Source organism: Notolepis coatsorum (assembly GCF_963971535.1).
Source record: "Notolepis coatsorum genome assembly, chromosome: 12".
In the NCBI taxonomy this organism is placed as follows: domain Eukaryota; kingdom Metazoa; phylum Chordata; class Actinopteri; order Aulopiformes; family Paralepididae; genus Notolepis; species Notolepis coatsorum.
Window position 1 is genome coordinate 48,771,566 of NC_140176.1, and position 16,045 is coordinate 48,787,610.

The 16,045-nt window shown below is 44.7% G+C and overlaps 1 protein-coding gene across 2 annotated transcripts in view; it reads right to left on the reverse strand.

Moving 5' to 3' along the window:
- Positions 1-16,045, reverse strand: part of oxsr1b (oxidative stress responsive kinase 1b) — a 198,506-nt gene that overhangs the window by 14,444 nt on the left and 168,017 nt on the right. Inside the window, exons 5-13 of one of the 2 annotated variants that reach the window (XM_084326513.1) lie at positions 12,312-12,367; positions 10,446-10,555; positions 9,997-10,098; positions 9,309-9,442; positions 9,068-9,116; positions 6,291-6,356; positions 6,050-6,172; positions 5,363-5,440; positions 1,284-1,319 (exon numbers count right to left, since the gene is read on the reverse strand). In XM_084326513.1, the coding sequence (XP_084182639.1) occupies positions 1,284-1,319; positions 5,363-5,440; positions 6,050-6,172; positions 6,291-6,356; positions 9,068-9,116; positions 9,309-9,442; positions 9,997-10,098; positions 10,446-10,555; positions 12,312-12,367 (754 nt within the window). The remainder of the gene's footprint in view (positions 1-1,283; positions 1,320-5,362; positions 5,441-6,049; positions 6,173-6,290; positions 6,357-9,067; positions 9,117-9,308; positions 9,443-9,996; positions 10,099-10,445; positions 10,556-12,311; positions 12,368-16,045) is intronic. The other variant, XM_084326512.1, reaches the window with a different exon arrangement.

Below are 16,045 nucleotides of genomic sequence, written 5' to 3' on the forward strand. Positions count from 1 at the left end.
AACAATGAACCTTTTCGAAAAACAAAAACCTACAGAGTGTTCCATAGACTCCGTGCAAAAGTGCCCAAACAGTGAAGAAATAGCAAAATAGCAAAATAGCTCCCCCCCAATAAAATTCCCCCAGTTAAAGTTAAGAAGGACAAGACAAAAGACAAGACAGACAAGACATTTCCTCCTCCCCCTCCCACGAGACCGCCGGACTCCCCCGAACAAGCACCTCAACCCCGCTCAGCCGCACACGGCGGTCCTGACCTTCTCAGCTGTTGCAAACCACAGGTCAATACCAGCCTGCCCCACCCCAATCACCCGCGCCGTGGATATCTCAAGATAAATCACATCCAACAGTGTTAGGGACCAGTTAATCACTGTGAGCTTCTCAGGCTCCTTCCATCTCAATGCTATTAGCTTCTTCGCTGCTGTGACGCCCGCTAGGACAACCCTTTTTATCCAAATCAATATCTTATACATCTAGCATATAATCTATAATAAACATTTTATTTACATATCTGTAGATACTATATCTATACATATCCCTTACCTACTCTTACTAGGTATGCTGCTGGCCAGTATGACTAGTACCAAACTGTCTTTATACCTGTATCACTGTACATATTAAAATTACAACTCTGTGCATACATCTGATTAGCACTACACTCATTAATACTAATTTATATATGTTACTCTACTGTTACATTTGCACTCTGGTTGGATGCCAAACTTATTTTTGTTGTACTGTACTTGTGCTGTATGATGACAATACATTTGCATATAATCTAATAGAATTTAATGTTTAACAAAACAAAAATAACCATGGAAAATCCAAGTAAATTCAAAATCTTAGAACCAACATGAGAACAAAACAATGAAAAAAAAAATATATATATATATTAACCCTTTCACTGCTGCACTACCATGAATGAAACGGTTAACCCTTTCACTGCGACAATACACAGAAGGTTAACCCTTTCACTGCCACACAACAGCCGGTTAACCCGGCGACCGTCGGTTGTGTGATAGTAAAGGGTTAACCTTCTGTCGTGTGGCAGTGAAAGGGTTAAAAGCTAAATAAACCAACATTACATAAGAATCATAGATTACTAACATAATGTATGTAAGTTATAGTATCAAATATAAGTTTTAGACATGATCAGGAAGCCCAAAGTTTAGTGCAAACACTTTGCTAAGATAGCATCAGCAAAACTGAGAGCAACGGCTGTAGATCAGGTTTAAATGTAGCGGGGCACGGGTACAGTACACTGTGCAGAACTGATCTGGTCACGAACCTCTGAATTCTGCGATCCCTCCTTCACTCTTGGCGACTGTGAAAAGGGGAGAAAAGGAGATTAACACTCGGAACACAACGACCCCAAGGATGTTTGAAGCGAGGCAAACACGTGTACCTACATATAAACACTCACACGTGCACACGCACACACACACAGGTAGGTAGGACACAGAGCAAGCAAGTGTGTCTGTCTGACAAGGCTCACTCGTTTACTTTCATTTATCTGTTCACCTGATTGATCACATTTCCATTCAATTGAATGATGTAATCAACGTGAAGGGGGGGATGGGGTGTATATGTATGTGTACTGCAAAGAAATATCTCAAATTACAGCACAAAGCGGGTCAAAACAAGTGCTGTTTTGTCTTTGATCCTCCTTTTTGTAAAAAGGAGATCTGGCAGCCACCTTGGTGTTGCTCCTTTAACCCTTTCACTACCACACTACAGAAGGGTTAACCCTTTCACTAACACATTACTGAGGGTTAACCCTTTCACTACCACACTACAGAGGGTTAACCCTTTCACTACCACACTACAGAGGGTTAACCCATTCACTACCACACTACAGAGCCCTTCTGTTAACCATCTGTAGTGTGGTAGTGAAAGGTTAACCTTCTGTAGTGTGGTAGTGAAAGGGTTAAGGAGACAGTAGGAGGCTGAGAGGGAGACAAGAGCAGGGGAGACAGAGGAGAGGGGATTCTAGCGGGATTCGATCCTACATGTGGTTCCAGAAGTGTGTGAGTGTGTGTGGGGGTTCTTAACCACTACACCGTCTCTGGGCATAAAAACAATGCTTTTTCCTAACTGCTCTTGTGAGTTATAGGTGTTGATAACTGTGGTATAAACGAGTGAAGGGTAAAGACGACCATTGTAGCGCAGGTTATAAATATATGGATTTAGCGTTAAAAGAATACAAAATAAAAAGCTAAAACGCTAAGAAGCAGAATCAGAGAAAGACAAGGGGAAATCAAGAAGCAAAATGACGCTGGCTTTGTTACTTGGTAAAATTCGTAAGATTGAAAGCCCAGACCCGACTCCCGGCAACACGTGGAGTCAGGTGTAGAATGAAGACACGCCGACCGCTCTGAGAGGACGTCTAGGCTGATGTGAGACACATCACAGCAGCCCAGGAGACATGCCATCTGATTTAGACAGGTCGTTACCGAGGAGAGACGTTATAGGGAGATATGGGCTCGTCGATAAGCCATATTTCATCATGCGGTTATCTATGGGGTAAGAACAGGGTCGATTTCACGTTAAAGGCACAATCTGTAATCCAAATATAAACAAAAGGGTAGCCCCACCCACCACAAAAATTCAAAACATAGGATTGGAGACTTTCCAAACTGATTGACGGGTCTCTTAATCCAAAGACTAACACTACTAGACAACAACTCATTTGTTTTTAATGTGTTGCCAACTTGCCATACTGCAAAAGGGTTGTTTACATTGGTAATATTTATAAACATGCTGGTGCTTGGTTTCAGGGTTACTTGTCCGAGAGAGTTCAGTGTGTGAAAACTGGGAAAGCCCAATCAGAATTATTGCCCATTACAAAAGGTGTCCCGCAGGGATCAATCCTGGGTCGAATCTTATTTACAATTTAAATGAATAACGTCTCAGTATGTCAAGTTTATCTTTATGTGGATGACACTACTGTTTACCGTATTGCTGACTCTGAGACAATGAGAAAAGACTCCTTCCACTCTGAAACCTCTAAACATAGTCTATCATTCTGCTCTCAGATCTATTACTGGTGATAGATAATAACAAATAAACATTGGAATCTGTTTTTCTTTAAGGCCATTGCCAGGAAATGTCACAATGTTGCAAGATTGGAACTATGGACCCTATCTGACACGCTCAAATGACTATGGATATGCTTAGTCAGCCTTTGTTTTAATGCCCCAGCTTCTTGGAATGATCTTCAACTCTTGCTAAAAATCTATACCGAACTAACCTATGGACAGTTTAAAAACACAATTACAAATCTCTCTGTTTCAGTCTGTGACTGCTTTTAATAAATACTTAGTTTTTTGCATTTTCCCCCTAAATATTCAATGTCTAATCAGCTTTTTTCCTTTGTTTATATTTGTGTTTTGATCTGTTTGAACTTGCCTGTAACCTCCACGTCATTGGAAATAAGGGAAAACCTCAATGATTCTTTCAAGAATAAATAAAGGTTTGAATGAATGGTGAAACAGACCAATATTTTTAGTTATGATCGGCTGAGAAAGATAAATAAAATGATTGTGGTAATTTCTTTTTAAATAAAACAAAATTACAGATTGAGCCTTTAATATTGAGGGGAAAATCAGATGGCTTGGAAAAAGGAGTCAGTAAATTAGCCTGTCGGGGGAAATCATTTCATGGGAGTTCGCGGGTTCTTCTTAAGAAGTGTTCAGTTTGCCATTTTAAGAGAAGCCAACAAAACAAAACTGAAACAATAAAACAGCTCGATTGGTGAGGGAAAAAATCTGAGTTGGTTGCTGGGCGTTAGTTACAGTAGTGCTCCAACCGCTGGTCAGTCACAAGGTCCACAAGCAATCTGCCTTCGTATTGATTAAAGGTTTGATTTGGTCAGTATGAAAAATATAAATTAAATAAAAAAGTGATTCATAAATAGAAAAAGAAAATACAGATGGCTTCCAGGATAGGTAACTCTCTCACTTAAACTAAAGTCTCCACTTTCCTGGGGGTGGTTCCCTACCTCTTGCAGGTAGATCTCAAAGCAAATACTAACTGCTCGCCACAATATTTTGCGTCACCTAAAAAGAGCTGAAACATCTTACTTAATCTTGGGTTATGAACTTCAATAGTCAGCAGACACCGGGACATTGGACATCTGCTGCTACGCTGTTCTCAAAAACAATGTAAAGAGAACATATCATTAAAATATGATGGGAAATAGCACCGTGCTTATAGCTAGCGTAACGGATGTAATAACACTTCGAGTGGGCGTGGGTTTATTTTCCGGGCCAAATTGTCCGTGCAATCTACATCACGGTCGGTGAAAAACACAAATATACTCCTTCCAATGTTTAGCAGAGATGTTGGCTGAATCAGACGTGAGCGATGGGCAGTTTCTCACCAGGTTCAACTCAACACGACCACAGTGAGCCACACAGATGCTCAGCAGAAACCCTTTACATAACCTGGTCTGGTCACGGTGCAAGGAATCTATAAAATAAGGAAGGGTCATGACATCAGAATACCAGAGTTCTATGCTCTGCTTGGTGCCAGACTTTGGTGCCAGCCAGTTCTATTGAAGCCTATGGGAGATGTAAATAAAAAAAATATATATATACAAGCTATATGAGGAAATATACATCAACCCATAATCAAACGTTAGCTAGTTAACAATGCAACAAATTGCAAATTATTCTGACATCAGATATAATAACCTGTTTAAATGACAGGTCATCAACGAGGAGATAACGTTCCCACACTTGGCACCAATGTACGTTAACGCGCTACACAGTGACGTGATGACCCTTCCTTCTTTCATAGTTTCCTCGGTCTGGTGCTGCACCGTATGACAAGTCACGCCTGGAGTCCTAGAACAAAATCACCGCTATCAGCTCTCGAGTGAACGACACCCATCTGTAAACAGAAACACACACCCGATCTGACAGTTGTAGAGTCCTTGTTGATTCTCCCCAGGGGGGAGTACAGCAAGGAACGCAAGTCTAATCTTTCCATTAATTACCTACAAGCTCTTTTTTCAAAGTGGATGCAAAAGTTGATAAGGACCCAATCAGACCGACAAGTGCAGAATAAGCTTGTTTATCGTTACTGCAAAGATAATAAGATAGAACGCAGAAGTGTCGAGTCTGTGTGCGTGACAACAACTTCGAACTAGTTTGTAAGTCAGCGCGAGATTGGACAGTATCATACAGTTAACACACTTATGGGGCCCTCACTCTAGATAGTCTGTCTCCTCCACCTCCTCCCTTACGTGGCCCTTTCCCTGCCTTAGCGGCCCTCATACGCTCCCTAGCTCTAGCTGCCGGGGCAGAGAGAGTCCCTTCCTTGTTAGCGGAGAGCCATCTGTATTGTGGGGGACAAGAGGACAACCCTGGCCGCGGGCAGCTCGAGTGGGTAGGAGAAGCGCACTTGTCGCCTGGATGCGCTAGCAGGCTTCGGCTGCAGCTCCTTTTACCGTCAAACACAAAGAACACACACACACAGTAAACACTCAGTAAGAGGAACAGTGGACAAGACATGCTACTGTACGTGACAGACAAAAGAAACTGGGGTGATGCACTGATTTATAAAAAGACAAGACAAGACGGTATACATTATATTTATAGACATTATATTATATTAACAGTATAATATTATATTCAAATATATTATCAAATTCATCTAGCACATTTTTTTTAATGATTTTTTACTCTGGGTTGGGACCCAAAGTGGGTTGCAGGGGTTACCTCTGGTTGGGCACCGTACGACAAGAGCACTAGTACATTTTGGGCATTTCAAATGTAAAATTAAGCCAGGGCAAGGCAATTCTTACAAGTCCTTGAAAAATGCTGAACAGTTGCTCTAGCAGGTTAAAATGTCCTTAGGTTCATTCTTTCATTCATCAGAATTGAACTGGCTCGGAACACCTGCCCTCAGATAATCATAAACATGCTGCTGAACGTGACAGACAAAAGACAATGAGACGCGGGTGATACGGTAAAGACGGCCGATGGTATTATTATAAACGTGCGCTCGCGTGTGTTGGATAGGCGACGCCACGCGTGAGTTCCGTCTCACCCGTAAAGCAGCGACGGCGGCCTTGCCCTCCTCGCTCTCCTCGTCCAGCTCCTCATCGCTCCACTCCCACTCGCCATCCTCGGTTTTGTGCAGCCGACCGCTGGAGCCTGGCACCCGACGCACCTGTAGAGAGACAGACAGACAGACAGACACACACACACAGGAAAATAACTCAACCCGTTAAGAGATGAATCTGAAATCTGTTTATTTTGTCAGAGACCTTTGACCTTTGCTTTCTCACCTTTTTCGACCTCTCCGATATTGTGGGCGCTCTTTGAAGTAGCCTCTCTTGTAAATACTCGTTGTTCTGTCGGGAAAGTGGAGAAAAATGTCAAAAGCTGAGCCGTTTTATGACAGATAAACAATACTTTGACGACAGTGCATTGGTTCCTTCATTATGTGAAGTCATCCAAATTCTTCTAGCACCTTGTTTTGTTTTTAAAACTCTGGGTAGGAAACCAGATTGAGTTAAGGGGGTGTGGCCCCACATGACAAGAGCCCTGGTACATTTTGGGCATTTCAAATGTAAAATTAACCCAGGGCAAGGCTTGATTTCTTACAATGTCTTGAAACAGGCTGGAAATGTTTAAGAACAGTTGCTCTAGCAAGTTAAAATGTCAATGTATTCATTCATCAGAATAGAACTGGCTTGGAACACCTGCCCTCACATAATGATGAAGACCGCCCTCTGCTGTGCGTACAGTGTATTGCAGCTTCCGATGCCGACCAGGGTCATGTACAGCTAACCAAGTAGGATTTTGGGGGGTTGTGTAAAGCCAGCGCTGAGCCAGCGCTCTAGTTGTTCCTGCCGCTAGTGTACTGGACGGCCGGAAGCTGGAGATCGGCTGCTTATCCCAGCCTTTGTTAGAAAGAGCCCTCCATGGCCAGTAATGAGAGGAATGCTGCACTGAGCTCAGCTTGGATGGGATGTACAGACCAGTAGAGAGCCAAGTGAGAACTAGCTTGATACACACAAAACACCTACAGGGTCAGGGTTCACTGGCAATAAAAAACATTTATCTGTGGTAGAAGGTTAGGGAGATGATAGCTTTCCCCTTTCATCCCTCGCCACCTTACATTGTATGGTCATCCATCATCCTCAACACAATACCCGTCAGGTCAACGGTGGCACATCCATAACAAGGCACCGGCTTGATTTTCAAACAGAGATGAGTGTTAAACAAGGTCGTTATTTGAGAAAACGAGTGGCTACATCACTGCCAGTATTCTGCGTATCAACACTGCTGCTCATCTGAGCCGAGGACAGCAGCTACAAAGGATTAAGGAAAATCGCAAATATAAGCCGATACAACCTAATGAACACATGAAAAGGCCTATTCCAGTTTCAAGAAGGAGGCAGAATTAGATGAAGTGTTGAGCCGCTAGCAGGAGAGTTGTGTCGCAGTTACGAGTTCATTTTGAGCTTGAAGCTCGTCCCCCTCGGTGCCTACAGTAAGATCCCAGGAGATCCCAAGAATTGTCTTTTTAGTAGTGAAGGGATCTAATAGATCCACAATGTCACAGACTAACTCACTCCTCACCCACCCAGTAACTAAACTCACCCATTCACAAGTAGTATGTTACTGTAATAGTAACTAACATTATAGTACTTGCCAATAAATAAAACGTTCACAATAAAAGATGTAATCAATTCAAGTGCTATGGCCTTGACTCACTTACTCACTCTGTTGTGCAGTGGTGTGTGTAGTCTGCCAATGTGCAGACCTTCTGCACACTTAGTTTAGCTATAGTGCAGAGGGAAGGTCTGGCAGAACCAAATAGCATTGAGAATGAGAGGGAGGGGGAAAAAACATTCTGGGTTGTTTGCATTTCTTTAACCAAACAGGTTTGAGGGGTGGGGCTGAGGGGGTGGAAAAGTTCAGTTTGAGACCCAACGGGAGAACGTTACGGCCAGGTTACGGTTCTTCCACGGTGAGGAGGGTCTGTACGGTGGGTGTGGAGTTCAGCACGTGGCTCTGTGAGGGGTCCACAGTGGCCTCTGCATACCAGCCCCAAATTCAAACGATGAATGAATGACCATTGCATTTATATAGAGCTTATTTTAGACTCTCAATTGCTACGCAGGCTCAATGGCTGCCATACACTGGCACCAGGCACACATCACACTACACAATGGCTGAACGGCTCAGGAGACAGGGATTGATACGAGCCAATTAAGGGGGGAGGGATGATTTAGGTGGCCTTGATGTCAGAGACCTGATTGGGAATTTGGCCAGGAACGTTGGGGAACCCCCTACTCTTTGTGATAGGCGCCCCAGATTATTTAACAACCAAATTCGATCAAGACTTCGGTTTAACCATCTCATCTGAAGGACGGCACTCACAACTGTACGGTGTCCCTATCACTGTAACAGGGGCATCGTTACTGCAAAGTCCAGAGGACAGAGTGCTCCCTGCTGGACAACAACACCACTTTCTGACAACGGCCTTGACCGGGGCTCGAAACCGGTGATCTTCTGATCATGAGTCCGGAGCTCTACCCATGTAGCCACTAGCCACTCTGCCGGACATGTTGCAGAGAGATCTCTGCAGATACAGCGGACATCACACGATCACCCTGACATGAACAGGGACACCCAGGAAGTGAGACAGAGGAGGCGGCACAGAAATCAAGAACGCATTAACGCATTAACAATGACCATAAATCCTGCGAGCTACACTAAGGTGTCTGACACGGCGCTGACTCGCGGTATCAGGGACTCAAGTCTCACAAAGGTGTCTGACACCGCGCTGACTCGCGGTATCAGGGACTCAAGTCTCACTAAGGTGTCTGACACCGCGTAGACTCGCGGTATCAGGGACTCAAGTCTCACTAAGGTGTCTGAGACCGCGCTGACTCGCGGTATCAGGACAAGTCTCACTAAGGTGTCTGAGACCGCGCTGACTCGCGGTATCAGGGACTCAAGTCTCACTAAGGTGTCTGAGACCGCGCTGACTCGCGGTATCAGGGACTCAAGTCTCGGAGCCAGAGGGGAAAACAGACCTTTAAAAACGTACCTTTGCTTTCTGGAAGAATTTATGCTTCAGCAGCTCCGCTGACGTTGGCCTGAAACCGGGGAGAACAATGAGAGCATTGTTTTTTTTTTGTGATCAAATTTACAATGAGAGCATTGTTGAGTCACTTCTCCTTCACCAGAGTCAGAGATCGATAGGGAGGACATCAAATGCAACAGATAGTTCTATGAGACTAGCGTGATGTAAACGAGATGAGATGTTCAGGGACATTCAAAATGGACACCTTTTCTCTGGGTCCTTCTGTAGGCACAGCGAGATCATCTTCCTGAAGGATTTGCCGTATTTTTTCACCATCTCTTTGTCTGGGATCCCCGTCTCCAGGCTGGGTGGGTCGTTCTGCAGCGTCAGCATCAGCACCTGAACACAACACACACACACTTTAAGGAGGACAAAATAGACAGGCCTAATTGTGCATAGCAGGGTATCTGCAGGTTTCATAGTCCTTAGACCTTTTTAATACCACTTAATTGCAAAATGTAATACCAATTTCACGACCATAAGAAAAAAATAACATAGCGAGACTGAACTAGCGGCTGCTGCACTTGTGCGTCAATTTAAATTCTTGCATGTTCCATATAAGCTGTTTTCTTTCCAGTAGCCCCACAAGACTTGAATAAAAAAATATTTCAAATATTTAATATTATTTCATCTCTCAACAGCCGGGCTGCCCCCCTAAAAATACCCCTGAATACCTGTGCAAATTAAATCCAAGTATTTTTAATACCCTTTTTAAGACCTTAAATTGAGAATTAGAAATTTAATACTTTTAAGCCTTTTTAATACCCCGCAGATACCCTGGCATAGGGACGTGTGACCTTATGTACCCCATGAGGCCGGCAAGTGTGATGTAACTTGAGTATGTCTGGCACCGAAAAAGTTGGCTGGGTTGTAAAAGCCCTCAGTTGGCTCACCTTCATGGGGGGGTATTTGTGATAAGGCGCGGACCCCGTGGCGAGCTCGATGGCGGTGATCCCGAAACTCCAGATATCCGCTTTGAAGTCGTAACCCCTCACCTGGGGACACACACAAACCATCCATCCTAAAGACTCCCTGCGGACCAGCTCTGCTCTCATCTCACACCCAGAGTCGCCACCGCTAAGCAACACACATCGAAGAGACGAAGAGTATTTTTTAGCGATAGAAGGCGCGCTCTTGCGAGAAGAATGGGCTCATTTGTGAAAAAAGCACAGCCTTATTTCTAATGCGTAAGCCGTCTCACCTGCAAGGGCTTTTTCATCGTTTCCAAGCAAGCAGAAAATCCCTGTAAAATATTTGCCATGTCTCCTGGAGCTTTAGCGAGGCGAGACCACCTCGGCGTTGTGTCTCTAACGTTGCCACGGCTACTCCTCGGAATACCCACCTGCTCCATAACCTCCGGGGCCATCCAGCATGGCGTTCCCACGAACGTCTTCCGCACCTTGTTCCTGGTCATGTCGCCACCTGTAGCTAGAAAGGCACTGACGCCAAAGTCTAGCGGGAGGGAGGGAGGAGAAACACATTGATGGAATCTGATGATATGCAAAGAGGTTGAGTAAAGACAGTTGAATAGTTTTGACCAGGTTAGGGACCGGGCTGAATTGTTTTGACCAGGTTAGGGACGTGGGCTGAATAGTTTTGACCAGGTTAGGGACTGGGCTGAATAGTTTTGACCAGGTTAGGGACTGGGCTGAATAGTTTTGACCAGGTTAAGGACGTGGGTCAAAAGGTGTCACTGAGGATATGGGCTGTTTTAAGGATATATACCCTACAAGTCTAGTTTAGTATAGAAAACCGCTTATTGCTGCACGTGACAGTTTAAAAATGTCACAGCACTTCTCGGAGAGCTGCACTGGCTTCCCTTTGCCGCAACAAATCCGCTTCAAGGTCCTTGACCTGGCATACCGTGCAGCAAGGGGAACGGCTCCCTCCTACCTCCGGTCAATGGTCTCTAACTAAACATTCTCAAGACCCCTACGCTCTGCATCTTCTGGCTGCCTCAGACCCCTGGGGTGGGTCATCAAAGCGAAGCAGGCTATTCTCTGTCCTCGCTCCACAATGGTGGAACAAACTTCCCACCAGTCAGGACAGTTGAAACCCGGCCAATTTTCTGCCATCGACTAAAAACACACCTCTTCAATCAATATCTGAAATAATAATAATTAAAAAAAAACTTCTTACCGTCTTTTACTATTATGTACTTTACCACTATCTACTATGTTACTATCCCTATACTACAACCTACCATGCTAATATGTCTATACTACTATTATGCACTCAAGTTCAACACTGTTTGTCGAACAATGCCACTTACCCTTAGCTGCCAGAGTACCCGTCCAGCTGACTTGTTCACAATTTGTAAGTCGCTTTGGATAAAAGTGTCAGTTAAATGACTAAATGTAAATTTAAATATAAAATATTTTAACCAAAGATGCAGCCTGTTGCTCTCCCCAGAGGGGATGGAGCCTCTTTTTCAAGAGGTCATACTGTTCATGGTGGTATCTGGCTGTTCTACTTCATGAATCATAGCCAAAGGATATGAGTCGCTTTCTTAATTTGCATATGATCTAGGTTCCCACGTGTACTCACCCTAGTATATGGCACAAGCAATAATTACATTCATCACATCCTCCTGTGTATTAGTGAAGTGAATGGAATGGAAAACGCTAGCAGCAATGTTGGAGGCAACACGCTTGAATAAATGCCATCTTGAAGCAAAGATTTGCTTGAAAGTTAGCAGCCCTCCACCCTGTCAACATAGGTTACTATCTAGATCTTTCGCCGTCGACTAAAGACGCACTTCTTCAACCATTATCTGAATAAAAAAAAAAATCTAACCCTAACTAACCATACTGTCATGCACTTGTCCTAATAAACTAACCTACACTGTAGCACTCAACACTTTGATGAACATTGTTACTCAGCTGATAGAGTTGTGCCCTTCCTGATGGCTTGTCGTACAGAACTTGTAAGTCAATTTGGATAAAAGCGTCAGCTAAATGACTAAATGTAAATGTAAATGTAGATCATATTTTAGATTATGAATCATAGGTTATTATCAAAGACAACAGATTATGTGTACTGTAATTAGAATAAGACTTCATAACACTAGACCTATGAACAAATACATTGCGATGATCCAGCAATGAGTCAGAGTCGATAGTCTGAACTTTCTCCCAAGAGAACAGGGGGAAGGGGGGGGCACACCCAATCTGGGTCATAGCCGACAGGTAAAGGTGTTGTCAAATACCTGCGATTTGCACAGAGCCGTCTTCTCCCAGTAGAATGTTTCCAGCCTTCAGATCCCTGTCAAAGAGAAGACCAGGAGGTTTTATATCTTTCTGACAGCATAGAAAACGCATCTCACACACACACACAGCTGCCAAAGGAAATCTGACGGAAGTGATTTGAAAGGGTACTTGGGTGGACTGCTCAAGCCGACCCAAAATCTGCTCAGATGCTCTCACCACTTCTGATTGCTTACCGATTTACTTTTCACAAATCTCGGTACAACAGAGGTACGACAGATGTTGTTTGGTTCCACAATGCAAACTGTGGTTCAGGTTGCTGAAGACTTGACCTTTATTTTTTTTTTAAGATTTTCAGAAACGCTGACAGCATCATGACTAATGGCCCTGCACACACGTATACGGATAGGTTGTATTTTCTCTGCGATCAGGACCACGGAGAGCTCTCTGCAGCCTCCCGTCCAGGTCATTTCATGCAAGTGTTTTTGTATTCAGGATTCTCTCTCCCAGGGAAGCAACTCTTGCATGAGCACTTTCCCTAATAGGCACATTTGTACGCAGATGAGCCTCCTACTGTATATGATGGGGGGGAGGAGGAGCATGGGCCAGTAGACTACTTCCTAAATTGGTGATTAGTCAACCCTTCTCCTAAACACTTCTAAAATCTCCATGGAAATGTCTGTTGACTCGAAACACTCTCACACTACTTTCATCAACAGGGAGCCAATAGAATCTGTAACAGATCCATGTACCTTGGCATCGTGCTCCATCGTAAGCTGAAGCGAGACCTGTGGACTGACCTCATGAGCACCAATACACTACAGAGAATGCACTTGTTAAAGAAATAGCTAGCTTTTAATGTCCACAACAAAATGCGCCAAATGTGTTACTGTGCTTTTATTAGAAGTTTAACCCGTTGGCCGTTGCCTCATTTGCTGGTTCGCCACAACGCTACTGAAACACAGAATAACAGTAAAGTGTTAGCGATTACATTACGAGGATGGAATGCATCCATAGACGGAACGAGAAAGAAAACGGACAAGATTGCGGGTGACGAGAGGCAGCCCCTGCCTCGTTTGAGTTGCTGCCATCTGGGACGACTATGTGCTGCAGACCACCCCCCCCCCCCCCGGGGACAGATGAGGTCTCTATCCATCTAACTGGAACACAGTGAGGGTGTTCACGCTGCTTCACAGCCTTCACCTTCCAGTACATTATGTGTATCTCGGGTTTTATTAGCGTCTGGGAGCAGGTCTCCACTTAATTTCCTCATCCCGGCTCAGACTCCCCCCGTTAGTGATAATAGGATTCAGCAGGGACAGCTGTCTGGGAGCACACGAACGCACGTACACACACCTGCACACACACACTTGCACACACAAACACACACACAAACCTACACACACATGCCTGCACAGTGCACACACAAACCTGTTCTCTCTCTCACACACACACAAAATGAACACTGCCCCCTCACTACATTAGCTAGAGTCGTCATGGCGACAGACAGAGATAAGGTGAAAGGGGGGAAAAAAGTGGAACAGTAGCTTCCGCTTGACATTGATTGAATGAACGCCATCGCTCACGGTTACAAGCAGAGAAACCGCTTCAAATTTAATTAAGTTTCCATCTAAAAATTGTACATCCTTACGCCAGTCACTCCAGTTCAGTGTGAGAAACCAGACTGCAATCGGGAGTGAATAAATAGGGAAATGCAACATTTCAAGACCTGAATAGTTCGTACTTCGTACCAGAGGGGGGCGCTGGAGTGAAATGCTGCCACCCTCGTCTCACCACGGTAAACAAATGGATCTGAATGAATTGTAAAAATAGACTCCTCTCTCTCTCTGTCCAAGGGGACTGGCATGAGAAGAAATAGAACATAACTTCCAGGGAACAAAGCCTCACTTGTCTCTCCCCACAGCATGCAGGGGGCATATAACTCCATCCATGTAATTGTGGATAGAACTGGCCGCAACACACACACACACACACACACACACACACACACACACACACACACACACACACACACACACACACACACACACACACACACACACACACACACACACACACACACACACACACACACACACACACACACACACACACACACACACACACACACACACAGCATAGATGACTGTGGCATTCCTGTGCTACTAAGAGCTGCTTGATAATTGCTAGCATATTGCTGAAGCAGGGGGTCTTCCAAGGGTTGTGTATAAAAGGGCCTGTTGATTTAGAACCTTTTCTCGGTGCTGCTCGCTCCGCTTCCAAGCTTAATAGGCTTGTCGGGCCAATTTGCACAGGTTCTAGGCCTCTCTGCCCGGGGCCTTAAAGGGAAATGCCACCCGTTTTGAGAATTTACGTTATTCCAGGAACAGTTCGGTCACTCTCCGTCAACATCCATCACTCTCCACTCCTGAAGCTGGAAACCACAGTGAGTTAGGTCGCTTTCACATATAGTTTTGGTGGACTCGGTGCGGTTCTGGTGGTGAAGTTGCAACATTGTTGCATTCTTCATTTGGTTCGTCTGCGTTCACATAGCAATTTGTCAGGCGCACCGAACTTTCTGAACAATGTCACGCGGTCGAAAAGGGCGCTCGTCTATTTGACAATAGAGAGTGGAAATGTGTTTGTGTGGCTGCGAGCCCGTGTGTGCGCGCGCGAGCGTGTGTACGCGTCTGTGTGTGTGGACTGCGAGCCCTCCAGATCAGCGGAGGCGGAGTTTTTTTATTTTGACGTGACATTGATCCATTGTTCTATTGAAGCCCATTACCACCATCCTCTCGCTAAACAACTTGTACACCGCGTTGAGTGCCCACAAGTAGCTGTTTTATTTGGTCTTCTGCCCATATGTGTACAGTGTGCTTGTTTTGCAGTGAATGCAGAGCGTCTCGGTAATAATATAATAAGCCGCGTTTTTTCTTCCTTCTAGTTCTACCCAAGATGCACAGTTAGATATATAGATATATAGATAGATAGAGAGATAGATGCAGTGTGCTTGTTTTGCAGTGAATGCCGCGCGCAGTGGTAATAATAAGCACTTCCTATATTTGGTCCGCGTTTGGTCCGATGAAGCGAACAGAGACCTATGTTTTTGGTCGGACCAGAGTTTGTGTGTTTGGTCCGCGGACCGAGTTCGACGCGCATTCACACAAACCCGAAAAACCGGACTATCGAATTCTGGTCCGATAGTCCGGACCAAACAGCCCCTGTGTGAAAGCGACCCTTAGAGAGAGTTTGAAAAGGGACAGTACACATTTCTTCAGATTCTGAATGTGTACTGTCCATTTCTAAGAACCCAACTGATTTGACACCAACTGTGGTTATTGGGAGTCCATTGGTTTGTCACATAATGGAGGAAAAGGATGCTTGCACGAGGCACGTGTCTGAAAGGATTCCATCCCTCACACCCTAATTGAATACATTAGCATTGCTAACAGAAATGCTAACAATTCCTGCTTCCTCAAGCACACAAAACCCTGGTCAAAATGCTTTTTGGAGGGACTGAAAGAAATCTCAACACTGTTGCCTCGCAGCAAGAAGGTCCTGGGTTCGAACCGTGTGGAGTTTGCATGTTCTCTCCGTGCTTGCATGGGTTTCCTCCCACACAATATAACAGACATGCATGCTAGGTTTATACTCCTGCCATTTCCCTTGAGCAAGGCACTGGCATTACAACTGGAGTCGGTCCCCCGGGCGCCGTACTGTGGCCTACCCACTGCTC